The 27141-nt window shown below is 39.8% G+C and overlaps 5 protein-coding genes, 1 long non-coding RNA gene and 1 pseudogene across 8 annotated transcripts; 3 read left to right on the top strand and 4 right to left on the bottom strand.

Annotated features, from left to right (window-relative positions):
- The first annotated feature begins 385 nt into the window (after positions 1-385).
- On the top strand, positions 386-1397 carry LOC108856482 (heavy metal-associated isoprenylated plant protein 16). Its single transcript, XM_018630292.2, has 3 exons — positions 386-516; positions 633-711; positions 784-1397. Exons 1-3 carry the CDS (start codon positions 511-513, stop codon positions 1230-1232), a joined length of 534 nt encoding a protein of 177 aa, XP_018485794.1. The 5' UTR covers positions 386-510; the 3' UTR covers positions 1233-1397.
- LOC108857932 (lysine-specific demethylase JMJ25) lies at positions 1360-6268 on the bottom strand. The gene is given in 16 exon segments (XM_056986341.1): positions 1360-1597; positions 1685-1876; positions 2013-2106; positions 2201-2262; positions 2334-2453; positions 2538-2623; positions 2706-2778; positions 2917-3208; positions 3610-3956; positions 4282-4656; positions 4658-4997; positions 5097-5160; positions 5262-5397; positions 5484-5583; positions 5810-5934; positions 6033-6268. Coding segments are annotated over 14 exon segments (2292 nt in total). The 5' UTR covers positions 6150-6268; the 3' UTR covers positions 1360-1597; positions 1685-1876; positions 2013-2051.
- A 2070-nt stretch (positions 6269-8338) lies between these two features.
- Positions 8339-8956, top strand: LOC108857931 (uncharacterized). The gene has a single exon (XM_018631938.1). The coding sequence runs from the start codon at positions 8339-8341 to the stop codon at positions 8954-8956; it is 618 nt and encodes a 205-aa protein (XP_018487440.1).
- A 4407-nt stretch (positions 8957-13363) lies between these two features.
- LOC108805410 (uncharacterized protein At4g17700) lies at positions 13364-14850 on the bottom strand. Of its 3 annotated transcripts, none has more exons than XM_056986655.1 (5): positions 14692-14850; positions 14227-14554; positions 14016-14134; positions 13836-13928; positions 13364-13740 (listed from the first exon to the last, which is right to left on the bottom strand). In XM_056986655.1, exons 1-5 carry the CDS (start codon positions 14848-14850, stop codon positions 13507-13509), a joined length of 933 nt encoding a protein of 310 aa, XP_056842635.1. In that variant the 3' UTR covers positions 13364-13506. The 3 variants fall into 3 exon arrangements, with proteins under 3 accessions (XP_056842635.1, XP_018432952.1, XP_056842636.1); XM_018577450.2 differs by having other exon boundaries at positions 13368-13740; positions 14653-14850; XM_056986656.1 differs by having other exon boundaries at positions 13548-13740; positions 13832-13928; positions 14653-14850.
- A 54-nt stretch (positions 14851-14904) lies between these two features.
- LOC108805409 (uncharacterized) lies at positions 14905-17828 on the top strand (annotated as a pseudogene).
- Positions 17829-17869: 41 nt separating this feature from the next.
- Positions 17870-20104, bottom strand: LOC108857929 (uncharacterized). Its single transcript, XM_057010587.1, has 7 exons — positions 19801-20104; positions 19581-19722; positions 19090-19481; positions 18726-19010; positions 18446-18524; positions 18177-18282; positions 17870-18089 (listed from the first exon to the last, which is right to left on the bottom strand). Exons 1-7 carry the CDS (start codon positions 19921-19923, stop codon positions 17870-17872), a joined length of 1347 nt encoding a protein of 448 aa, XP_056866567.1. The 5' UTR covers positions 19924-20104.
- A 1127-nt stretch (positions 20105-21231) lies between these two features.
- LOC130495239 (uncharacterized) lies at positions 21232-21678 on the bottom strand. Its single transcript, XR_008934510.1, has 3 exons — positions 21607-21678; positions 21468-21519; positions 21232-21343 (listed from the first exon to the last, which is right to left on the bottom strand). It is a non-coding gene; the product is annotated as an uncharacterized LOC130495239 (long non-coding RNA).
- Positions 21679-27141: the final 5463 nt, after the last annotated feature.

The following is a 27141-nucleotide window of genomic DNA, read 5'->3' as shown; positions in this document are numbered from 1 at the left end:
CACTTAAGTTTATCAGCACTTTCTTTTCTTTTAGCTACATCTTTATTATTCTTACATCAGTCTTATTTATTTAAATACAATTTCCCAATCATCAGAAATTTATTTTCAGATCAAAAAAATTAAACAACAATTACAAACAATATATATCAAACATCATAACCGACACTTAAGCAATACTTATCCGCGCGTAGCGCGGAGATTGAATCTAGTATTAACGAATTTGTACGAATGGGCAAGTAGAAGCAAATAAAACACAGCAAGGAACGATCTGAAAACGAAATTTAAACTATCCCAAATATTCTGTTGGTACATGACAATGACTCATGGAACAAAATAATTAATATATAATTAACTCCTTATTTATATCTCCTCTGATTTGTGATCTAAAGAAGACCCAGAAATTCAGAGCCAACAAAAAAAACCCATCAAACATATATACAAAGCGAATTCTTCAAAGAAGATCGTCTATAAATTATCTGCAAAAAGTGACGTGAAGAAGACAAGAAGAACATGAAGGTATGTATAATATGTGTACTCAATAACGAGTCACTACTTGGAACACACTTTGTGTCTGTATGTGCACAAGAAGACTTTTTCTTATAATGCTAAGAGGTTTTCTTAACTGTGTGCAGCAAAAGATCCTGATAAGAGTTACTATGACTGATGATAAAACCAGAGCAAAAGCAATGAAAACTGCCGCTCAGTTCAAAGGTAACAAAACCAATATAGAGAAGCCAATTCTCGTGCTGAATCTAAAAGAGTTGAACGCATATGGTTTTATAGGAGTCTCGGCTGTGGAAATAAAGGGAGATCACAGGAACCAGATCGAGGTGACCGGTGTTGAAGTCAATATGATCTGTCTAACCAACACACTGAGGAAGAAGGTAGCCTTCGCTGAGCTTGTAAGCGTAAACAAAGTCGAACCACCCAAGAAACCAGAGGACGACAAGAAGAAGGATGAAAAGAAACCTGATGAGAAGAAAGCCGACGAGAAGAAGACAGATGAGAAAAAGCCAGAGCCATGTTGTTGTTGTTGTCATCCAAAAAAACCAGAGGAGAAAAAAGCTGAGGAGAAAAAGCCAGAGCCATGTTCTTGTTGTTGTAATCCATGTTATCCACCATGGCCTTATGGATCATATGGTGTGCCATCTTCCTTTCCCCACCCGTGTGATCCCTACGGGTATAATGGGGAACCTTTCTACAGCTACGGACCCAATTGGAGGTTCATGTGAGGAGACTAAAACGGAAGAGATCTAAAAGCTTTTCTATACTTATGCGTTTTGATAATCAGATTTGTCACATGAATAATAACCCTTGTACTCCAAACCATGCAAATTCTATATATACTTGTACATGCTCTTATGAAATGAAAAGCTAAATCTTCTTTATCCATTAAGTTCACATTACATAGTAACTTCCTTACGAGCACCAATTGTACCAGATGTTTTCTTTGCAAGAGTTGCTAAATTCATAATTCAATAAAATTCTCCTAGATACCTTAGGGCTCCCACTTCCTACAAATTCAATTCACTTACCTTCAATCTAGTGCACCGACGCATTTAACCACCTCTGCCACGACCGCGTTCATCAGGCTTTCCTAAGAACGAAAGAAAGAAAAAATAAACGGATTGATAAAAGCAGTCTTATGATTATACTACTTACATCCAAATGAAAGGAGCAGTACCAGCAACAGGCTTTTTAGGTTTAACTCGAGGAGTGTCTTCCACTAGTAAAGTCCCCAGATTCAAGCTATCAGGAAGAATGTAGTAGCGGATATTGTAACCCCTCGTGCTTAGATGATCGAGTGTTACTGGGTTCTTCCCATTCAGGGTCATTTTAACTGTCTTCAAGTGAGTATTCATGCTCACATCAACACCTGTCCAAATCATTCAGCTTAACCTCAATGAATAAACTTCTGACGAGTGAACCTTAATTTATGTGTTCTCTCAAGCTACTACGGATGCGATTAAGCCAATGGTTCAAACCGAGATATATATTAAAAGATATGGTACCATTAGTAATCTGTCAGTTTTTACGCTTCCGTCTGGTCGTCAACGTCCTTGCGTTTTTCTCCTCTTTGGGCCTTTGGCTTCTAGAGACTTAGACCTGAGCCAACACAGAAAACCTCAGCTCAAACAAAAGGGTATCAGAGGATACACATGCTTACTAAAGGTAGTAAGAGGAATGATTACAAACTCACCGTTCATTTCGATCCAAGTCTTGGAGAGCCTTATCGACTGCAAAGACTACTATCTTCTTTATCTGTTAAAACATATACACAGGGATTCAGAACCATTTCAATTTCCTAAAAGCAGCCAGAAACAAGAATATACCTGCAACTTGTCCTCTTTCGAATGATGGTTTGGGGGTAGCAGACGATACTCCTTTGTTAAGCGGAAACACTCACTGATATTTTCGGGTGTGACAAAGTCAAGCGCCACCTTTGTGCAAGACTGCAAGAGAAATAAAATGATCAACCAAAAGAACCTTTTGCTGAGGGATTAAAAGCCTCACTTGCTCAAAAATCAAAGTATTACCTTCAAGTTCCTGACTTGATGAGGGCAGCCTACAGGTATTAACACAGCATCTCCAAGCTTCTGAACAAACGTCCATGGTTCAATTCCTACAATAATATAAATCCCATTAAAAACATTACCATATTGTCAAAGATAATGTGATTGTGTTCATCATAGATTACAGCATACCGTATTCTTCTTTCAGAATCATTTTATGATATCGCGTCAGATAGAAAGACTGGTCATGTATTGGATGAACCACCTACATAGACGAAGAAGGACCACATATACCATAAGTAAAAAACCCCGCCAATAGTATAATAAAGAGACATGCAGGAAGAAAAGATTCACTACACATTTTCAATATATCTACTGACACTCTTGGGGATGAGAAGTGTACCTTAGACACGGGGGAACAGAAGAAATGACGGAACTCTTTGTGATGACTCAGAAGGTATTTCTCTAATTTTGGAACATCTTCTCTACGAAAAATGCCCCAAAGAGCTCCTCCATCATCAGCTTCAAGGTTATTGACTTCTTCTTCACTTGTGTTTTCAAGAATCTCCATCTTTTCCTTGTAGTTAGGTACCGAGCAAAATAGCTCCTTGACATCTTGCTCAGCATGCTTCCTCTTCAGTTTGTTTATTCTTTCCATTTTGGATTTCTTTTCATCCTCTCTAATGGTCACTTTACTTATGTGGATACAGACAAAGAGAGTCCGCTCATACATAGTTTATATAAATAGGATAGGAACCAAGAAAGACCAGATAGCTAGATAACGTACTTTTCAGTTATTTTTGCCGGGGACATGTAGGAACCTAAATGTACGGATAATATTCTGTTTTGTTATTGGAATGATGAAAACCCAATCTGGAATTGTAAAAATTGATTGGTCCCTTAACTAGTATAGAGACTAAACCGGAAAGGAAACAAGACAACCAGTACTAAGTTACTATAAGTACCAGGAATTTAAAGGTAACATTTCTTATTCACTCTCAAGAGGGACATGGGTTTTGAGATCATTATGGGTATACCAAGGGAAACCATCAGAAAACAAAATACAACAAAGAAATAGTTACGTGCACGAGATGACGAGAAATGAGTACTAACCACATCAGACATGTCGCAGTGGAGCTTGGTGACTGAATCTCCACGGCCCATTTCTTGCGCAAATCCATAAGCAAAGTAGGTCTTTGGTCCCACGTCTGGCTTTAAGCACTCATCAGGCAACTTCAAGACAAGATTTAAAGGCCCATTACGCGGGTGGGTGTACTGCTTCAAAGGCAAACTGCATAAGAACTCCTCACAGTGACGTGGTAAGTTTTCATTGAAGCTCTTCGATGGAGGCCAATCTTTCAGTTTCACAACACTTGGCCAATCCTCACGGTCATAACGGCCCTTTTTGTACCCGGTAAAGAATGCTTGAAGATTAATCGATCCCTGCATCCGTAACAAGTCATCATATATGTTAGAGCATAGTAACAAGTCCTTCGTCTGAAGAGCAACTATAAAATTCTGTCGGTATTACCCTATAGTTAAATTCAAAGAAAAAGAAACTGTGACATCAAGCTAGGATGATGGAATAAAACAACTTAGAGTTAACAAGACAAGAAAATAAATTAGAGATATGCAAGCAAGTATCCTGATCATTAAAGTTACGCAACATATTTTAGAAACATACTACAATATACTTGTATTAATTGTTAGATAAGAAATGTATGGACCATAGACATATGCCACACAACTAATTAAAGGGAAGACTGACCTCACAGCAGTCCAGACAATCGATAGTATTAACGTCCAGAAGTGGTTCATGGTTGGTGCTTCTAATCAGACGGCAGGCACGATGCATAACATTTGGTTCCCAGCTTAAACCAGCTGTAGACTCAAGCACATTCCTCAAAACCACAGGCTCTCCTTTTGCCCAATGATGCTGAAAATGCTTCAGATCATCTTCATGAACACTTGGAAAATATAGATAATTGTCTTCTGATCCTTGTCGGCATGCAGCCTTTAACACGTTTCTGTTGGTGTCCATGTCAATATGACCTTCAGAGTCAAAACAAGGGCATCGCTCCGTGACCATTTCGGGTAAATCAAAAGGCTTGTTGTTGGTTTCAACAGTTTCTTCTACCTTTTTTGACCAATTCTGATACCCAATCATCGGGAAGTACACATTTCAACTCTAAAACTCTGTCACCACAATAGCAAGTAATGATCCCAGCTTCATTTGTTTTCCACGTAGTAGATGGGAACTTCACACAGTCTTCGATATTCAGCTTTTCATCCGCAGGTTTATCAATTTTTTCTTTTCCTCCATGTAGATAATCAAACCCTCGGTTAATATAATTCCAAGAAACATCCTCCTGACAAGCCTGAAGCTTTCCTTTTCGGATCTCCATGGAACATGCAATGCAGATATCAGAACCACAGCTCGAGCAATGTCTATGAAGATCAAAGATCGGAGTCTTGCAGCTATCACTGTAAACGCAAAGAGTTGAAACAAGAAAGATTAGTAACAGCATAATAACATTAAGAACATGACATATTCACTGAAACAAGAGTGTCAAGGTGATCTACCAAGACAGTCTTTCGCCAGGGTGACAATTAATGTCTTCAGGCTTCACCTCTCCAAACTCCAGTCCTGTGAAACAAATAAGTGTTCTCTTATTCTATGAGCTATATCAGATTGAAACTTCCCAAGTCATCAACATAATGCTTATACATACTTAAAACGGAGTGTACCTGATATCATTGCCTCGGCTTCCTTCTCAAGAACTTGTTCATCGTTTATTTCCTTCAGATGTGGGAGAAGCTTCCGCAGAATATACTTAGAGCACTGGATTTCTTCATCCTTGCTAACCTTGAGATCTGAATTTAACTTCACGATATTGGAGCAATGATTAAGTAAGGGTGGGTAGATAGAATATAAGAAAACAGACAATCAAGCAAGATATATATACTTACTTCCATTTTAGTATCTAGACGCAACCATGCTCTGCAGTTGCAAGTATTGCAGCAAAAGGGGCATCTCTTGGCAATGTCTTCATGTGGGATGTGAGGGTACCTAATATATAAAAAGTTTCCAAAGCTTCAGAACCAAAGAAGCAAAAAAAAACTACAATCAAGGAAGAGGATCACTAAACCCAATTAATTATACTAAAGAAATATTGTTGATTAATAGAGGCATCAACACAAACTCAAGCTCAAAAATCCAAATCTTTATCTTGACTATACAATAAAAAGCTGAGTAGCAATAAGCCAATGTAATGAGTAAATGTTAAAGTATATACCAATTTGCTAAGCATTTGTGGCAATAACGCTTCCTATCGCAGCAATTCTTACACCGCACAACCTCCCCATTATCGTTTCGCTGACATTGATGACACATCATGGACTCTGATTCTTCAGCATTTTCCTAAATATACCAAAAAAAATATACAGATTACAATGTAACCTATGCAAAGAAGAAATCTTTTCTTTACAGGAGAAAAACAAAAGAGAGAAAAAGCAGACCTCGTCTCTGTTGAGACAACCTACCACCACTTTCCGAGGCCTCTTACTTATCTTAACAGAAACTTTAGAAACCACTTCCTTATCAAGAGCTTCTGATAAGCTCTGGTGTGAGCACATCTTGTTTGTAACAGGAATTGAGTTGAGGGAGAACAGAGGAAGAATCTGAGATATGAGAAAATAAGACTAGGGAGAAAAAAATGTTTTAGGAACTGAACTTGAACACAGATGTTTGTTAATACACAAGTTAATCTGCTTTATTTGCTTCGGTTTCTCCTCCTTATCGAGGCCTGATAAAGGCCCGATATAACACCTTTTTCTAATATACCAAGTATTTCAAGTTTGTTGTAAACTATCCGGTTTAAGAATGCTTATAACCGAGATTGTTTTGATTTAGCCAAACCAGCCATACTTGGTGGATTGGACCTTTGTTGTCTTTCATTTAAACATGGCCAACTTTTTTAAGTGTTTTAAGAGAGTCCCACATTGCTTATGAGACTTGTAAAGTCAGCCAAACTCAATGTATATAAGGAGGTCACTTCTTTAATATTGAATAACACAACAACACCTTCACATCTTACTTACAATACGTTATCAGCACGATAGCCTCTAAGCCACGAGCCTCTAAACCTAACCTAAAACCCGGTGGCCATAAACCCTAATTTCAGCCGCAACTTCAAACCGTCATATCTCCCTAACCGTGAGGATCCAGACGACGAGCCACCCATCAAACTGAAGCCCTTGACGAGGAGAATCCAGCGCCGCAAACCACGCAGCGATTGGACTCCAGACGCGCCGTCACCTCCTAGTGCAAGCCGCACCGTCAAAAATCATCCAAAACCCTAATAAGATAAGATCTCAAGAACCCTAATCTTTACTTGTGGTTCAAGCAATTCGGATTTCAAACTTCTCTTCATCTTAAATCCGATTTAAAAGATTTTGCGATTTGATTTGGTTGATTTTAGTTCTTGTTTTATTTTAAAATCAAATCCCTAATTTGCTAGAAGTTAAAATCGATTTTGAAACTCTAATTTTAAAATTAGACCTAATTCTTGTAAATCGGTTTTATAAATCTCTAAATCAATTTTCTTAAACTTATAAAACCCTAATAGATCATATATGATCAAATCCGAATTTTAAAACCCTAAACCCCAAAATTTCGGATCTCAAAACCCTAAACCGTTTTACATGACTTTTGTTTTGAATGGACAACAAGTGATACACATTTAAGGATGACACGCTATATGTCCAAACAAAACATAAGGTCAATGTTTAACATAATCCTAAAATCATATTTGAATTTTAAACCATAATCCTTAAAGTTTAAATCCGATTTTTAAGAAACCCTAAACCCTAAAATATAAAGCATGTGATTACATGACTTTTGTTTTGAATGGACAACAAGTGATAACCCTTTAAGGATGACACGCTATATGTCCAAACAAAAATAAGGTTAATGTTTTCCACATCTTTTGGTCGATGATGCACACCATAGTGTGGCTAGACCATGATTTTCTTTTAGGTCAATGATGCATACCAATAGGTATGACTAGACCATATGAAGTAAAGGTCGATGATACGTACTCTTAAGTACGATTAGACCGTAAAACAAAATCAATGGTCGATGATGTTCACCCTCAGGTGCAACTAGATTTTCCACCTGTGATTCACAGTGATCATCCACGATGATCCGCGTTGATCTATGATCCATGATGATCCTCGATGATCCGCGATGATCTACGATGATCAGTGATCCAAGGTGATCCACGATGATCCTCAATGATCCTCGATGATCCACGGTGATCCACAATCACCGGTGATCGATGATGCGCACCACAGTGCAGCTAAATCATGATCCGTTTATTTGGTCGAGGAAGTGTACCGAATGGTACTACTAGACCATTAAACCGCATGGGTTGATATAGCATACCATATGGTATGGCTAGACCATGCACTCGTCCATCCCACTATTTTCAATGGATTTATAAATCAAACAAGTTGATTAAGAGATGGATGAGTTATGAGAAAAAATAAATTTCTAAAAGAATGCAAACTGGCCGTGTGGTCCTCTTATTTGTTTGCTGGCCGTGTGATCCTGATTGAATAATAGTCGTAAGGCATTGATCACGCAAAGATGGCCGTGTGATCATGAGTGGCCGAAAGGCATTGATCACACACACAAGCCGTATGGCTTATTGTTTACATACTGGTCGAGTGCCTTTTATTTCTTGGATAGCCAATGGCATAAGAAATTGTATGTACTAACACAAATCATCTTGATATGATTTCAGATGTTGAGATTCCAACCCATGGACTATGATACCCTAGATGTCTCTGGAGAGAACTATCTAAGATGGGCAATCAATATCTCGGTTATACTAAAGATAGAAGGTCTTAGTGAATGTATCATCAAGGATAATCATGGAACCGAGAATGAGAAATATATGGCATTAAGAGTAATGCGTCATCATCTCAATGTGGTACTGAGAAATCAGTACCAAGATATACAAAGCCCTCGATGCCTTTGGACAGAGTTAAAGTCCATATACACTAAGGTGTTATTACCAAAGACAAGGCATGAGTGGATGAGCCTCAAGTTCCGGGACTTTGGGTCCGTGGAAGAATACAATAATGCTCTATCCAAAGTAACTCATACACTGATGTTTTGTGGTGAAAAGTTGACAGAGGAGGAATTACTTGAAAAAGTTTTCACTACAGCAAATCCAAAAGATCTATCCCTACAACTAGCCTATCGAGATAAAGGTTTCACCATATACAACAATCTGTTCTTATACTTATCTCAAAATGAACAGATGAATCAGATGAAAGATAATATGAGCGGCTATGAGGCAGATAGTGATGATGAAGAATCCATGGGAGCCACGTCCAAAGTGACAGATGGAGTGGCTGGCTTGACCATTGTCTAGAGCCTTTAGATATTCTGATTTCATACTTATGATTTGGTGTTTTAAATTTTCATAGCATTAATAAAAGTTTTCTTTTATCTTGATTGATTTGCTTGAAAATATTTTTGACAAAAGAGAATGAAAACCCGAGAAGAGTATGTCTAGACCACCACGCCTAAGGTATGGCCTTAAGAGGCGAAAGAGGTCCAGGGAGCTGTTGGCTTACTCGTTGGGCAAAATTTATCACCTAAGACCCATTGAGAAAGACCCAAAATCCCCACTGGCCGTGGACAAGGATACCACAATAACTGTGGTTGTAGATCCAATCATGGTTGAGGAGGGAGTAAAGGTCGAAGTGGCATTTTCAAAACCACCTCAAAATGGTTTCAATAATAAACCAATGGGCAAAGCAAAAGGAAATGTTCCTTTAGCTTATGAAAATCGCCAAAGGCATACATATAAAAGAGGTTGAGACTACATTCTCCATACTGATCTAATACTATGCTAAGGATCAGTGTGATAAGGCATAAAAGCCTAGGTAACCAGAGGGGTTCACCAACGATTTTAACATTTTATGGCATGACCGGATTAGCCATCCTGGTCCGAACTTGATGCAAAGTTTAAAATTACTAAGGCACAAAGAGTTATCCATAAGATCTCACGTTGTGAAACATGTACACAAGGGAAACTCATTAGGCTTCATTGTCCCAAGCAACACGAAATATTATCTGATCATGAGGGTAGTGAGGACAAAACCCGTGATCATGACCAGACTACAAATCGTGTACCATGGTCTAAAACCATGCTGGTCGTCCAAGCATTACGTTTAAGTGAGGACAAATAAACGTATTTTATAGCATGTTCATGAGGGGAGAATAGACACTCCGTGTGGTCCATGACCATACTATAAAAACCCGAACGTGACAAGCCTGGCCGAAGGCCATAAGGCATTATAGCTTGGCCGTAAAAGCAATAAACCTTTAAGGTTGAGACTTCAAAAGTCTATAAGCTTGGGGACATCACAAGTATACATGTATAAAAGATGAGATACATCAGGCCATATAAAGTGAGCATAGATATTCCTGTCTAAAGATGATAAAGGATCATAATCCAGATATAGACCATCCTAAGAGGTTATGAATAAACCACCACATACCTATGTGCCATCTAGGATGGAATACCTCATATAAGGATGAAATGAAATCGGGAATATATGTTGGATAAGAGAACATGATCTTTCTCCCACGAACTAAATGAGACCATGAGCCAAACATAGGTGATAATATAGTGGCCAAGGTACACGGATTGCATACAAGATGAATCCGACTATCCAACATCATGGAGAAAGAAATAAGCTGGTAAAGTGGAATGGTTTTAACCTTCCTTGTCTTGGCATAAGATCCTCGGACCAGATATATATATATATATATATATATATATATATATATATATATGTATTGGACGTCCATAAACAAAGAAAGAAAGATAGCCAGACAGACCCGAAAGAATAACTAAGTCATACCAGCTTAGCACCACTATATAAATGTCCTAGTAGAGACATAATCAAGTTGCTTAAAAGTCTATACAAGATAGACCAGTATGTTCCATATACAAGGAACCTCGGATAGAAAGAGTTAAGGTGCTCATAATGATAGATCCGGGTTCATGAAAGAGAAACCATACTAGACAATGAGATAAGACGGCCGGTCCTAAGGTACAGGTATCATACAATGTAACCTTGCAAACTACAAAGTATTCAATGATCCTGATAAAAATAAAATCTCAATCGATTGTATCATGTCTAGAACGCGATAGAACGCGATGGAACATTATATAAGGTGTCGACACATACACACACTCATAAGTGATAAAGAGAAAGCACTTGAGCATAAGAGATATGCGAGGATCACTAACCCACGTAAGAGTACTCATAGAATGAGACGTGGAGTTAAACCCAAAGAATGTATGAGATGGGCGTATTGGCCAAATACATAAGTGAGACGCCATCTAACCAGTGAACAGATGAGTCTTGTGAGGAAAAGAAAATCGTGAGCAGTAGAACATGAAAGTACAGACAAGTGGTCGTACATGTTGCTACATAAAGCATTCAATGGAATGGCTTGATCACACAAGGATACTCACAGGGACTAAGGAACAAGAAAATAAATTCCTAATGTGGTGAATGCTACTACCCAATATCGAAATTTGGACATCTAAGAAAGATATAGTAGACATTGGATATCTCACTGGATATAAAGGTAATATAAGATACCTTGAAAGATGAGAAAGAAGTTCTCATAGAACAACATCGTTCCTGCGTTGTTCATGGACTGAAATGCAGCTGCATACACACGATATGATAAGACTAAGTGATGCTTAGTAGAAAGTTCTATAAGAACGTTTCAAATCAGTCCATATAGTAGTCAATATACTCCTTGTGTTTATACTTAAAGTAAGGATGATTAAAGATGATTGATTCTTGGAAAGGCTACGATGATCTATAGTAAAGATCATTAGCCGTATATGAATGTTGGGATCTATGATCCAACGTACCAAGAATAGATTGATCAAATGGTATGAGAATCCATCAGATTCACGACCAAAGGGAACCATACCGACTAGGATCATGTACGACCTAGATCGACCTTAATCATCATTGGTCCCGATCAATCCATCCCGTCCAGCTTGTTCCAACCAGTTCTTCTAGGTCTTAAATCCGACCTAAACCATCCAAGTGAGAGGAACGTCCTATTGACCCAAAAGTGGCTTAGTTTTGATTAACTTCAAACTATAACACAATAGCCAGACCGTGGACATATACTAAAAGGTTCATAAAAAGTTTTGGTCAAAGGATATGAACAAGATATATAGTGGACAAGAACATAATCTGGATGGATTATGGATGATGTCATGATCCGGACAAATCATGGACATACAAAGACATTCATGGTCGAATTTATCTAAGAGGGATAAACCATATGATCCAAATGGACCATGAATATCATGAAAGCATTTTGCTGATGCAGGTTACCAATCCGACCCACACAGTGCTAAGTCCCAAACCGGCTATGTTTTCACATATGGAGGCAAGACCATTTCATGGAGATCAGCCAAGCAGATCATATCAGCCACATCATCCAATCACTCGGAGATATTGGCGATCCATGAAGCAAGTAGGGAGTGTGTCTGGTTAAGACTCATGACACACCATATTCGGACAGCATGTGGGATCACGGATGGTAAGGATGGGCCGACCATTCTTTATGAAGACAATGCGGCATGCATAGTTCAGCTCAAAGATGGATACATCAAGGGTGACAAGACCAAACATGTTTTCCCAAGTTCTTCATCATCCATGATCTACAGAAAGAAGGAGAGGTCAAGATACTCCAAGTCAGATCCAGCGAGAACTCAGCCGACCTCTTCACTAAAGTATTACCAACATGCACGCTCAGGAAGCTTATGCAGCAGATTGATATGCGTTCACTGAGAGACCTTCAGTGATGTTCACTTCAGGGGGAGTAATGTGGCTGTACTCTTTTTCCTATCCATGGCTTCCCGTTTTTACCACATTGGGTTTTTGGGTTTACCGTGGAAAGATTTTAACGAGGCAGTATACCAAACGCATTACAAACTCTAGATGGTTATGGCATTCAGGGGGAGTGTTGTAAACCATCCGGTTTAAGAATGCTTATAACCGAGATTGTTTTGATTTAGCCAAACCAGCCATACTTGGCGGATTGGACCTTTGTTGTCTTTCATTTAAATATGGCCAACTTTCTTAAGTGTTTTAAGAGAGTCTCACATTGCTTATGAGACTTGTAAAGTCGGCCAAACTCCATGTATATAAAGAGGTCACTTCTTTAATATTGAATAACACAACAACACCTTCACATCTTAGCTTATGAGACTTGTAAAGTCGGCCAAACTCCATGTATATAAAGAGGTCACTTCTTTAATATTGAATAACACAACAACACCTTCACATCTTATTTACAACAAAGTTTCTACATGTTAATGCATTTTGATAGTCAGATTTGTCACATGAATAAAAAACCATTGAACTCCAAACCACGCAGATTCTATACTTGCACATGCTCTTATGAAATGAAAAGCTAGATCTTCTTATCCATGATGTTTCCTTTGCAAAGAGTTGCTAAATACATATCATAGTTTCAGTACATTCTCCTAAGACACCAAAGGGTTCCCACTTCCTACAAATTCAAACTCACTCGCCTTCAACTCTTTCCAGTGCACTGCTTGCTTGCTGCAACTTAACGACCTCTACCACGAGATTGTGTGATTATGACAGAGAATCTACAATACTTGCAAGGAAATTTATATATTCGAAACCCTTGCTGTTGGTATAGAAAAAATTTTGAAATGTTAAAAGGTTTAAGCTTTCGCCATCAATAAATTAAAGAAACGACGGTTGTATTATCTAATCTAAAACGAAGTCTAATTTTCACTCAAATAAGCAATGGACCAGAATCATGTTTGTGCACCAAAAAAAAAGGTTGTTGAAATATGAAAACAAGAAACACATAACAAATAGCATATTTTGTGTAAACTTAGGGGAGCGATCGAGTCCTGCCAACGAGACAAAAGCATTTAGATATCAAATCCACAGTTCTTCGAACGATGGCTCTGCGTTTGCATACCCCCCCACCATTATCAACTCCCAAGTCCTGATCATAAGTTATGTAGACTAGGACAGTTCCAAAACACTTGAGTACATTCTCTTTGGGCAGATTTTCCTCAGTTTCTACCACCACGTTCAAAATCTTCAAACCGGACAGGTCGGGCTGCAACAAGGGAAACATAGTTATTAAATATACACATGCGCAAAAGAAAGAAAACACACACTTTTATAGTTTTATATGATGATGACTCAACCAACATTGTGATAGTGATTTGGCCTATCCGTGGTAGCGACTGCAACTTGCAAGTATAGGCCAATCCAGTCGTTTTCTTCCCAATCAGATTCCAGCAACTGGCGAAGAAGCAAAAAAACAAAACGTGGGTCAATGAAACGAAAGCATCATTACCTTAACCATGAATATTCTTCTGTAATTATTACCTCATATAAAAATCGACTTTCATCATCAGCAAATGAAGGCCACTCAGGCAAGTCCCTATAATCGTAGAAATTATCCATATCATCGTGGAAAACATGCATATTTCCCGTAGACGTAGTCCCTAAAGAAGAAGAGAGAGAGAGACAAAATAATTAAAGTAGTAGTATATTACAAACAATTCAAGAAAACTCGGTTTTCACCCTAGCTAGCTACCTTTAATTCTGGCGACAGCGCAACAGTGTTTCAGAGCGTTGCAGCTTTTTTCGCTAAGGTCAGTCTGGAAAGTAACAAGGGACGACGACGGTGTAGCTGGATCCTCTGCAAGCAAAGTTATATAATAACGGGCAGGCATGTAACTACCATATCTATTGTATTTCTCTATTTCGTGAAGCTGCAAATTGGTCCCCTCTAACATATTGTAGCGGTGAAGGCCGAGCTTTGCATAAAGCTGCACTACAATGTCTAAATTTTCATCTTCCCCTACTTCGAATTCATGCATTCCCCAATTGCGATGATCCCACAGTTCACCCATATCGAACCCCTACGGACGGAGATCATCCATATCATCAAATCAAAATCGAAATCGAAATCGGAAAGAGTAGTTAATAAAAAAAAAAAGGAAATAATAATAATAATTACATCTGTTTCCCACAGTTTAAGCCAAAGCTCAGCCGTCACCTTATCACGAGCAACTTGTCTTTTTCGGATAATCTCTTTCTTCTTAGACTTAGGAAGAGACTTTATCTTCTTCAACCAGAGCCCATATGAACGTCTCCTCCGCGCACGATACTCTCTATCAACAACCACCTTCTTCGTCTTTCTCCACCGTCCACCCATTCTCTCTCTCTCTCTCTCTCGCCCAAAATCAATTCTTTCCCCGCCTCCTGCTCCTTTATACTCCGCCCTAATTTATTTATGGCCGCCTCAACAACTGGGCCCTTTTATTTCATTATGTAAACCGAGCCGAACCAGAGAATCCAAATCTAGATTATATAACCCGAACCGAACCATAGTTACTTTCGTAGTTACTTTTCTAACTCTCTCTGTCGACTTTATCCTCTAGAAAAGCTGCGACTTTGAACCTCTCATGTTCTTCTCTTTCCTATGGAGGCAATTCGTATAAAAGTGCTTACGATATTAGCTTTCGACAGATTCTATGCCTTTTTGTCTGAATTGTTGGGTAAATATGAAAGCTTTGTGTGTGTGTGTTGTAGACTTGTCTGAGCAAAGGAGATGGCTTTCACTACCCGCCTTGCCATATGCTGAACCTAAGTGGTTTCAGGATCTTGATTGACTGCCCTTTGGACCTTTTAGCTACCACAATCTTCTCCCCTCTTCCCTCTAATGTGGGTATTGAAGCTTGTGCTTATCCAACATCTGAAGAGGACTCTCAGAATCCAATTCAAAAGAAGCAAAAACTGAAGGAGAGACAGATGACTAGGAATGACTTGGTACAAGACAGTAAAGACCTTACATTTGTGGGAAGTTTCTTTGATTGATATAGTTCTCATCTCCAACCCTATGGGATTGCTTGGATTGCATTTCCTTACTCAAAACCCAAGATTCTGTGCCAAGGTTAAAAACGTTTTCATGAATAAAACTTGTTTTTGCTTTGGGTGTGTGTGTGTGTGTGCCTTGTGTTGAGTTCTTATCTTCTAAGATGTAGATTTATGACTGAAGCAACTGCTAAGATTGGACAGCTCATGATGGAAGATCTTGTCTCTATGCACATGGAGTTTAGACGCTTACATGGACCTGAGGACTCCAGTTTTCCTTGGTGGACAAAGAATCTAGATGGTGAACAAGTACCTTCCGTGCTTAAGAATCTTGTCTTCGGCGATGATCTAGGCAGTTGGATGCGTCTGTACAGGTACTTGTTACTGGCTTTTCAAGTTGTATGCTTGCTGCAGTTCCCGGATTTATTCAAGTTCGCGGATTTTTTCAAGTTGATTCTTTCGTTGATTCAGTTTAGATGACGTAAAGAGTTGCATGAAGAAGGTTCAGGCTGTAAAGTTTGCAGAAGAAGTTTGTTATAATGGGACATTGATCATTAAGGCCTTAAGTTCAGGTCTAGATATTGGCGCTTGCAACTGGTTGATCAACGGACCTAATGGAAGTCTAAGTTATGTGTCAGACTCCATCTTCGTTTCACATCATACCAAAAGTTTCGACTTCCATGGTCTCAAAGGAACCGATGTCATGGTTTACTCTGGTTTCTCATGCCTCCAAACCGCAGAAATGACTGAGAATGATTGTATATCAACAATCAGGTACATTCATATAAGACTCTCATTTCTACATCTATGATAGAATGTTGTTTGCTTGGGTCTTATAGTCACTGATATGTTTTAGCAGTGACAAGAATGAAGAGAGCTTGGCTGCTTCATTACTAGACACTGAAGAAAGCTTAGAAGAGCTAGAGAAACTAGCTTTTGTTTGCTCATGCGCTGCAGAATCTGCGGATGCTGGTGGCTCAACCTTAATCACGATAACTCGAGTGGGGATAGTTCTGCAGCTCTTAGAGCTATTGTCAAATTCTCTTGAGTCCTCTTCCCTGAAGGTTTGCTTTCTTTCTTTTTTTTCTTATTATTCTAGTAACGGAAGTAGAGAATCGAATAATATTTATATAAATAGCTCTTAGAGCTATTTTTTATACTATTCTGATAGGTAAATTTTTTTTGGCCTAAATGCAAAACAGAACAAGTTGGCAGGAACCATGCATCGTGTTTGCTCCTCACTGGAGTTTACGGCTTGGCCCTTCTGTCCAACTTCTTCAGCGTTGGCGTGGAGATCCAAGATCATTACTTGTTCTTGAGGTTTTCAAAATCTATTTCTCTCTTCTCCATAAGATGATTCAATGTGAATTGTCTTTTCAAGATATTTGATGAGAAATCTTGTGTTGCAGGACGAAATAAGTTCAGGTTTAGGACTTCTCCCCTTCAGACCAATCGCTATGAAGATTCTCCAATGTTCTTTTCTTTCAGGAATCAGGTAAAGATTTGCCTGTCTGTTGTATAATTGTAAACTTGCTTGTCAACATTGCTCAAATACTATAAGTTCTTTTGCAGGTTGCAGAAGCTCCCAATACTTCTTTCCCTTTTGCAGCCAAAGATTGTTTTGGTAAGGACTCAGTTCCTCCGCTTTTGATTGTTTCTGTATTCATCAATCTGATAGCATTTAGTGTTCAGGTCCCTGATGTTGTCAACCAGATGATCAACCTTTCCACTGTAAAGACAAAATCTATCTTGAGTTACTCTGAGAACAGGACGCTAAGTGTAGCAAGAATCGCAGACAATGCGGACGTAGAGATAACGGCAGAGTTAGCCACCAAACTGAGCTGGAGAAAACTCAAACAACGTGAGAACTTCGGTATTGCAAGGTTGAAAGGTGACCTTGTGATGGAAAATGGGAAACAGAGATTGGTTTCCGGGTTGGATCAGGAAGAAAGTTCAGGAAAATGCTCGGCGGCCGTTGAGCATTGGGGCTATGTGGCTCCGGAAACACTTTTAGACGCGTTAGTGAAGATGAGTATGACCGGATCGATAGAACACATAACAGGTGAGAATGGAGCAGAAGACAAGAGTATAGTCTATATAACAAATCCTAGCAGTGGAATGATAGACCTCAGATGATGAGACTGTAGCCTCTAAGATCTTCCAAGCGATTGATGGAATCCTTGACGGAGTTTAGAGCAAGTGTAATAGCTTTGATACAGAAATAAAGTATTTTTTTTTTCACTTAAAGAACTCATAGTTCCAACGACTCATACAAACATAATTACATAACTAATTAAGGAGGCAACACAATGCATATAATCAGTACACTTGAAACCTACTAAGCAAGAGTGCTCTCTTCTCTACTCAGCCTCCATTTCATTGCATACTTTATCTAGAATGGACATGAAGTCTCTGACGATCACGAATACTCTTAATAGCTGAGCTTCTTCCTTTGCTGAATCTCCATGGAAAGTCTCTGTGATCTCTTTCACCGCAAAGAGCGTGGAACCATCTTCTGTTTCAATCTTTTTAGTCTCCTTTACAGCGGTTTCCAAGAACTTGGTCACTGTCTCTTGGTATCTGTATGTACTAGTTTAAGCCATGTTATATTTGTCTTGAATTGAGATTGGCTCTTGTGTTGTGTGGCACTGGCAGGGAACTTTTAACGTGGAGAAGATGTAGTAGAGAATATGATATATGCAGAATACAGTCACGGAAGAAGCTTCTTCAGTGGTGGAGCCTTTCATTGGTATGGAGTTTGAATCAGAAGAAGCTGCAAAGTCTTTATATGGTATTGAGTGTAATAAAACTTTTCAGGACGAGAAAGATACTACGATTAGGGAACTAGATAGCACAGAGCTGAGCCGTGAAAGAAAGCGTTGTGCTGCGTTGCAACAGCAGCTTGATATGGTCCTAAACTTGATGGAAGAACATACTAATCATCTCTCCTTTAACATCAACAATGTTACCCAAAATGTAAGAAAATAGAGTCAAAACTTTCACGAAACCCCTCAGCTGAATAAAACAACACACAAAATTAAAAGACTGGAACTCAAATAAGAAAGTAGAAATCACAAAATGTAATCTAGTGCCATTAAAGGTCAAGTTTTCCAATAGCAAAACAATATACAAACCATAACGTAACCAAAGATACCAAACACACCAGAAGTTTTATCTCTTTCTTTTCTTTGGTTCAATCCTGAGCACGGGATATACAAATTCATGGATTAGGCCTTTTGGTTTGCTAAGAGCTAAAGCTGTGTCACCTCCTACACCTCGGTTAACACCAAATCTAGATTCACCACGCCCAGCAGAAAAATGATGACCCAAAACCATAGTCTCACCAGACACAAGGACGTACCCTTTGTCGTGGTACTCTTCTCCGTGGCTAGATTTACACCAGTATACAAGCTCTCCATCGATCAAAAAAGCATCCACAATAGTCACCCCATGAAGAGCCTCATACCGAGATCTGTCGCTCTTTGGTCCGCGGTAGATTTCCTACAATAAAATAAATTAAACACTTTAAAACCATGACCAAAATTTATGAAACTATGAATTAATATCGAAACTTACTTACCCCCTTTTGAATTCCCCAGTAATCTGAAAATATAACCAACGTTGCTCCTATAGGCTGCGTCTCGAGTCTCTTCAAAGCTCTATGTGTATCATTACCGAGATAGCCAAAATCTGCTATGCGGATCTTCTTAGCCTTACTTTTTCTAGGGGGTTTGTCTGTGACACAGCTAAAAGAATCTCCTTCGGTCCCTCGTTGCTCTGTCACTCCATGATCTTTTATAAATTCCAGGGCAGATGTCAATAGCATAGCTCGACACTTGTGTCCCTCTTGAACGGGTCCACATGCAGAAAAACACAACTCCTTCACGCTTAAATTCACAAAGTCTTTATCGTCCCCTTCGATGACTCTCAGCGAGCTCACAAGATTGACACAGACATAAGCCGCGCATAATTCTGCAAAGTGCAATCACAAAAACAAAAGTTTAATAATATGATATTTAGAGTTCTAATTGAACAAATTTCGAAAAAAGTAAAGAATAAAGTTTGACTTACGATGATTCCCTTGGTCTCGTACATCTCCTACCACTTTATGTTCTTCTTCTGAACGTATAGGCCCAACTTTCTTCTTATCTCCCTCTGAAAGTTCAACCCATTCCCGGTTGACTCTTGTAACTCCCTCTCCCCAGTTGGGAGACTGAAACCAAAGTTAAAAGACTTAAGGAAAGGGAACCAAATGGGATATAATTGTATAATTGACAATTAAAAAACTTACCCTTTTGGGAGATCTCCAACGCAAAAGTTGGTTTTCGTAAATGGCTTTGTCGTTTTTGTTCTTGAATCTTTCAAACCAACAGGAAATATCAGGAAGAGGAGGCACTCCTTTTCCGTAGCACATGTCATACAGCTTTTGGCCAAAAATATTCCTCAGATTAGGGGGAGTCAGAACATGATCCGGATAGACACGAACGCTCTCTTTTGCAGTCTCAAGTGGAGTCTTCTTCCCAGGTCTAACCCCGGCTAAACTCAATTCCGGCTTCCTAAACACTTTTGAGACGGAAGTATCCCAACAACAACGACCAAGCACAAAACCGGAGAGAGTGACAAACCTAGAGGAATCAGCATCTCCAACAGCTTCGCTTCCTTTCTTGAGCTTCAAAGGGTCGAGGTAGTTTTCATTCTCACAAAGCTCAAGAACACTTTTGCCCTGCACAATGAATTGACATCTTAAGACATGGAGTATTACAGAAACAACAAGGAAGATGAGGACGTTTTAGGCACATCAAAGTATGATGCATGTAGGATGTTATAAGATTAAAGGTAAACCTTGCTATCTGAACCACTAGCTTCGCAAGAGAAGATACAGCAACTGTTTCCATCACTACCGACATGGTGAGAAAACCAACATTCATCTCCAAAAGGACAAAATCCTTCTGCAAAAAATTTGCACCGAGCAATCTTCGTCACGAGTCTTGTACGCTTCCCATAATCTTGCATGAAGTCATTTTCATTCTCACAAGGCTCAATAATACTCTTCCCCTGCACAATGAATTGACATCTTTAAGACATGGAGTGATGGTCAAAACAAATAAAAATAAAGTAAAGAGCCTGAGATTAATTATATACCTTATCTCTGTTTTTAACATATGTGTCCTTTCCCGTTTCTGAAATAACAACTTCTGTCTCGAGCTGATCCATGATATCTGAAAGTGAGGATAAGATCAGTTAGTAGAAGAAGATAGACTCTGAAGTTAACAGTGTCCAATAATTAAACAAACTGCAGATTTCATCATTATATTATGTCTCAGGGATGCTCTTTTGTAGTGACTTGAAGTCTTGATTGATTTACCTTCAGATATAGCCTGAAACAATAGACAAACTATGCCTTAGGTTTTAGGAACGACCGCAAAGAATATACACGGAAGAGCGCAGTTACATTTTCTAAGGTGGAAATGAAGAGGAAGAGATCATTACCAATGAGAGAAGTGGAAAGTTTGAAAAAACATCCGTGAGCTCCAGATAGTTCCCTTGTGAATGACTGATCTGGAAACAACAATGAAATCACCATTTAGGGCAGAGTGGAGTGTGATGCACGTGGGAAGTAGTTAACATTCCCTCTAGCTAGTAATAATGTTAACTACACACACATTCGATTGACATAAAAGACAAGAGATACCTCAAGCAAGTTGCATTAACCACATTACCTTTAACGTTAACACGAGACGTTTTCTGTTAACATTCCCAACTTCCACCATCAGAGGATACTGTGCTTCAGTTTCTAAGCAACCCCAGAAGAAAGGTGGCTTGTAATCTTGTGGCTGCAAAGCATTCAATTTCGAGAGTGAAATAAGACGTTGTTAGGAAAGAAGTAAAGCGGAAACTTGTACGAGAAGACAAGGAACTGATTGCATGTACTTGAATGGTAGTTACAATATTCATTACCTCATCTAGCATTTTGTCAAGGGTGGTCATCAACTCACCAAGCTTTGAACTCCTAATTTTTCAGTACAATCAATGAAAAATTGTAAAGCATAGACGCATGAAAAGCTCAGAGTAGGAAATAAATATCTCAATAGTATACCTCCTCAGTTGATTTAAGGTAATATATGCGGTGGATTTGAAAGTCCCTCCATGTCTATCTCTGGAAGAAACTGCAGTAACAGAGTCGTTTCATTAATAAATTACCAAAGAGGTGACATATATATCAATCATCTACGCACAGCTTACATGTGTATTCCTCACCTAATGTTTCACATATGCGGAAAATGAAGTATTTCCTCAGCAGTCCATTGTAGACACCTATAATAATAATAATTCCATAATGAGGAAATCAAAGAACATCAAAGATAAGTGAGGAGGAATCTCAAAATCGTTTTGTGTATGAAACCTTTCTCAATTAGTAGGTGGGATTCAGCAGCATCCATAGGCATTAGCTTCATATCTGTTTCAAAGCATGCATGCAGCAGTTATATCATTTTGTATACTAAGAGAAATTGAGCTAAGCTTTTTCAGATGAGCGTCTTACATTCATCATTGAGATAGAAGAGGCCTTCGTTGAACATAGCAGTAGCGAGAAAATTCCTAGTCTATTTTAACAAAAAGGAAGACCAAAACAAAACAAAAAAAAATAGTCAGTGTCAGTAGAGCTACCGCTTGGATGAAGAAGAAACAGGACGATTTTCAACAAGAAAAAAAAAATAGTATCGCAACGAACGCAGAATCAAGAGACTGATGTTCGATCGATCCTAATAATCAAAAACGGAAAGAAAAAAAAAGATAGTATCGCAACGAACGCAGAATCAAGAGACGGATCTTCGATCGATCCTAATAATCAACAACGGAAAAAAAAAACGAAAAGCTCGATTATGTCGTCGTTTTACTCACCATAAAGAGCGAGTCCTGTTCTGTGAACTCAGCTTCCACTACGTGAGAATGACGGAAAGTCGAGACTAAATCGCTCGGTTCTCCCGCCGCAAAACGAAGTGACGGAAAGAAAACCTCGATCATCGATCAGTAAAGAAAAAGTCAGTAAACAGGAAGGAAGAAACGAGAAAATTTCGTTCGATGATGTGCTTACCAGAAGGAGCGAGTACTGTCCGGTGTCCTCAGCTTCCTTCAACTTCTGAGAGACTACCTGAGGAGGAAGATAAAATTCGATACCAAATTGAGATTACGAGAACAGTAACAGAGCAAAAAGCTAAGAAAAATAACTTGGAGGAAAGTATAAACGCATTTTTTTTCTTTATCGTACTCACCATTGTTGCAGAGGAAGGAAACGAAAAAGGTGATTATTAACTTTCTCAGAGAAAGAGAGAGAAAAAGAGTGAGACAAAATACGAAATGGAAATTTGTGGCGAGTCGTCGAGAGCTTGTGGCAGTTACAGGGGCAAAAAGTTAGTATTCAGGGGAAAATAGTAGAGGTAGTATCGACTAATTACATCCGACGTCATACAGTCTGTACCGAACAGTGAACACCCAGATTCGTTACTCGCGTAATTAGGGGTACATTTGGTATTTAGGTAAGATCGTAGGGGCAAAGGCGACCACAGTTACGTCTAACGACCTGTACGATCAAGCTTGCACCCCCCCATATTTGTTGCGCTGAGTGGACCCCACAACATATCATCATTATACGGAAATGTATGTTCCCAAGATCGATTTTGGCAATTAAACCTTCACTCGCTAGAGACAAAATAAATACTAGGTTACTTACTTAATAGATCATATTTCAATTTTTAGTCACCTAACCATAAAAAGAAAAATAACGGATTTAATTGGTCGTATGTGTTTCTTTTTTTTTTCTTTTTTGGTCAAAAACTAGTAAATTACATATCACGTGCAATTCATAAATCAATTCTCTCTCTCTCTCTCTGCGGCTTTCCTTTTTCTCTTCGATAATTAGTTTAACTTCACCAGAAAATCAAATTCGATCCGGTGTCTCCGGCGTCAGGAGGAGGAGCTGACCGGAGATGTAAAGCGGATGATCAAAACAGAGAAGATGATATTGATTGGAGTAATCATGTTGATGAGGTGGCGTGAGATATGAAGAATAAAGTCATCATGACCGAGTCTTTAGGAGTTGTTTGAGTTTGTTATGATTTGAATAAGTCTTCCTATTATCTAGGAGACTCAGTAATTTTAGGATCTCAGTTTGTTGCTTCATCTATTTAAGAACTTTTGTAACTCGAGTTTATTCAATAAGAACGCAGAGTACTTTTTCAGAAACACTTGTTCTTTCTTGAGTTTGCTAGATCCAACAAGTGGTATCAGAGCTCTGTGTTCGATCATTCGAGTGAAAGTAAACGTGTGAGAGAATGAGTGAGAAAGAGTCATCCTTGAACATCCCAAAGTTTGATGGAGATTACGAGCATTGGGCGATGCTGATGGAGAACTTGCTTCGCTCAAAGGAGTGGTGGGAGCTTGTTGAGACGGGAGTCAAGCAACCGGAGGCCGGTGTGATCTTGACCGGAGCGCAGAGAAGCGAACAAGCAGAGCTGAAGCTTAAGGATCTGAAGGTGAAGAACTACCTCTTCGCCTCCATTGACAAGACGATTCTCAAAACCATAGCAAAGAAGGAGACCTCCAAAGACGTATGGGAGTCGATGAAGGTGAAGTATCAAAGCAACAAGAGAGTGAAGAGTGCACAGTTGCAGAGACTTCGGAGGAATTTCGAAGTACTGGAGATGAAGGAGGGAGACTCAATCACTGAGTACTTCTCAAGAGTTATGGTGGTGGCAAATGACATGAGGAACCTTGGAGAGGACATGCCAGATGACAAGATAGTGGAGAAGATCTTGTGTACTCTGGTTGAAAGGTTCACATACATTGTGTGTGCTATTGAGGAGTCAAAAGACATCAAGGAACTGACTGTTGATGAGCTGCAGAGCTCACTGCTGGTGCACGAGCAGAACCTCAGTAAGCACACGGGTGATGAGCTTGCTCTGAGAATGGAAGGAGGTAGAGGCATGGGAGGCTATGCTCAGAGAGGAGGAAACCGTGGTGGTAGAGGAGGATATGGAAGAGGAAGACCAACACTTGACAAAAGCAAGATCGAGTGCTACAAGTGTCATAAGCTGGGGCATTTCAAAAACGAATGTCCAAGTTGGGAGAGGAGTGCTAACTATGCTGAGTTGGAGGAAGATGTGTTGCTCATGGTGCAGACGGTTGTGGAGATTGAGAAAGTATGGTATCTGGACTCAGGATGCAGCAACCATATGTGCGGAGTCATGGAGTGGTTCACTGATTTGGACAACAAGTTTCGTCAACAAATCAAACTTGGAGACGACAGGAAGATGTTGGTGGAAGGCAGAGGAAACCTGAGATTGGAGATCAATGGCACTACTCAACTGATCTCATCTGTCTACTATGTTCCTGGCTTAAGGAACAACCTCCTGAGTGTTGGGCAGCTGCAACAGAAGGGATTGAGAATAGTGATTGATGATGATGTGTGTGAGATATGACATAAGCAGCAGAATAGACTTCTCATGCAATCAGTGATGTCCACAAATCGAATAGACGATTCTCAAAACCATAGCAAAGAAGGAGACCTCCAAAGACATATGGGAGTCGATGAAGGTGAAGTATCAAGGCAACAAGAGAGTGAAGAGTGCACAGTTGCAGAGACTTCGGAGGAATTTCGAAGTACTGGAAATGAAGGAGGGAGACTCAATCACTGAGTACTTCTCAAGAGTTATGGTGGTGGCAAATGACATGAGGAACCTTGGAGAGGACATGCCAGATGACAAGATAGTGGAGAAGATCTTGCGTACTCTGGTTGAAAGGTTCACATACATTGTGTGTGCTATTGAGGAGTCAAAAGACATCAAGGAACTGACTGTTGATGAGCTGCAGAGCTCACTGCTGGTGCACGAGCAGAACCTCAGTAAACACACGGGTGATGAGCTTGCTCTGAGAATGGAAGGAGGTAGAGGCATGGGAGGCTATGCTCAGAGAAGAGGAAACCGTGGTGGTAGAGGAGGATATGGAAGAGGAAGACCAACACTTGACAAGAGCAAGATCGAGTGCTACAAGTGTCATAAGCTGGGGCATTTCAAAAACGAATGTCCAAGCTGGGAGAGGAGTGCTAACTATGCTGAGTTGGAGGAAGATGTGCTGCTCATGGCGCAGACGGTTGTGGAGATTGAGAAAGTATGGTATCTGGACTCAGGATGCAGCAACCATATGTGCGGAGTCATGGAGTGGTTCACTGATTTGGACAACAAGTTTCGTCAACAAATCAAACTTGGAGACGATAGGAAGATGTTGGTGGAAGGCAGAGGAAACCTGAGATTGGAGATCAATGGCACCACTCAACTGATCTCATCTGTCTACTATGTTCCTGGCTTAAGGAACAACCTCCTGAGTGTTGGGCAGCTGCAACAGAAGGGATTGAGAATAGTGATTGATGATGATGTGTGTGAGATATGGCATAAGCAGCAGAATAGACTTCTCATGCAATCAGTGATGTCCACAAATCGAATGTTTGTGGTGAAGGCGAGAGTTAGAGAACCGAAAGAAGAGATGCTGATGAACCAGATCCAAGGCTCTGTGGAGGAGACAGAGGAGCTGTGGCACAAGAGATTTGGTCACTTAGGACACACCAACCTACAAGCTCTGGCTGAAAAGGCAATGGTGACTGGCTTGCCAAGGATTAATATGAGTGAAGCTGTCTGCGAGGTGTGCATGAAAGGCAAGCAGAATCGAGAGGCCATTCCCAAGCAGAGTGTGTGGAAGGCAAGTCGTGGCTTGGAACTGGTGCACAGTGACATATGCGGTCCTATATCACCAATATCAGAGAGTGGTAAAAGGTATATAATCAACTTTATTGATGATTATAGTCGCAAGTGCTGGACTTACTTTCTTGCAGAAAAATCTGAGGCATTCAGAGTCTTCAAAGAGTTTAAGAATGCCGCAGAAAGAGAGTCAGGAAGCCTGTTGGTTTGTCTGAGAACTGACCAAGGAGGAGAGTACAATTCCAAAGCTTTCCAAGAGTTCTGCACTGAGCAAGGCATCAAGAGGCAACTAACAGCAGCCTATACACCTCAACAGAACGGGATTGCAGAGAGGAAGAACTGGAGTGTTATGAACATGGTGAGGTGTATGCTCTTTGGGATGAAGGTGCCTCTGAGATTCTGGCCAGAAGCAGCTCAGTACGCGGTGCATATACTCAACAGAAGCCCAACCAAAATCCTCGGAAATGTCACTCCAGCAGAGAAGTGGAGTAATCACAAACCTTCGGTGAGTCATTTGAAGGTTTTTGGGTGCACAACCTTTGCGATTATACCATATGAGAGAAGGGTGAAGCTAGATGAGAAGAGCAAGAAGTGTGTGATGTTTGGTGTGAGCAAGGAGTCGAAGGCTTACAGACTGTATGATCCAGACCTGAAACGGATCATCATCAGCAAGGATGTGAGGTTTGATGAGAAGAAGGAATGGGATTGGGAAGAGAAAGTTGAGGAAGACAAGTTTGTTGAGCTTAGTGAAGATGATGAAGCACGTGAAGTACAAAACGGAGGAACAACAGAAGAAGAAAGGGTTGAAGCGGTTAACACGGAGGCAGTAGCAACAGCCACCGATGTAAACACAGAGAAGGAAAGCCCGATTGCAGAGAGAAATA

Source organism: Raphanus sativus, chromosome 5 (genome assembly GCF_000801105.2).
Source record: "Raphanus sativus cultivar WK10039 chromosome 5, ASM80110v3, whole genome shotgun sequence".
Taxonomy (NCBI): Eukaryota; Viridiplantae; Streptophyta; class Magnoliopsida; order Brassicales; family Brassicaceae; genus Raphanus; species Raphanus sativus.
This window is presented reverse-complemented; position numbering and strand designations above follow the sequence as displayed.

Excerpts from the sequence above, each read along its gene's own strand:
- LOC108856482 (XM_018630292.2), top strand. Across the intron at positions 712-783 it reads AACTGCCGCTCAGTTCAAAG|GAGTCTCGGCTGTGGAAATA; the intron begins GTAACAAAACCA and ends ATGGTTTTATAG.
- LOC108857931 (XM_018631938.1), top strand. The coding sequence starts at position 8,339 with ATGGACTATGATACCCTAGATGTCTCTGGAGAGAACTATCTAAGATGG.
- LOC108805410 (XM_018577450.2), bottom strand. The coding sequence starts at position 14,850 with ATGGGTGGACGGTGGAGAAAGACGAAGAAGGTGGTTGTTGATAGAGAG. Across the intron at positions 14,135-14,226 it reads CGCTGTCGCCAGAATTAAAG|GGACTACGTCTACGGGAAAT; the intron begins GTAGCTAGCTAG and ends CTTCTTCTTTAG. Across the intron at positions 13,929-14,015 it reads AAAGTCGATTTTTATATGAG|TTGCTGGAATCTGATTGGGA; the intron begins GTAATAATTACA and ends CTTCTTCGCCAG.
- LOC108857929 (XM_057010587.1), bottom strand. The coding sequence starts at position 19,923 with ATGTGCTACGGAAAAGGAGTGCCTCCTCTTCCTGATATTTCCTGTTGG. Across the intron at positions 19,723-19,800 it reads GTTGGAGATCTCCCAAAAGG|TCTCCCAACTGGGGAGAGGG; the intron begins GTAAGTTTTTTA and ends CTTTGGTTTCAG. Across the intron at positions 19,011-19,089 it reads ACTGGGGAATTCAAAAGGGG|GAAATCTACCGCGGACCAAA; the intron begins GTAAGTAAGTTT and ends ATTTTATTGTAG.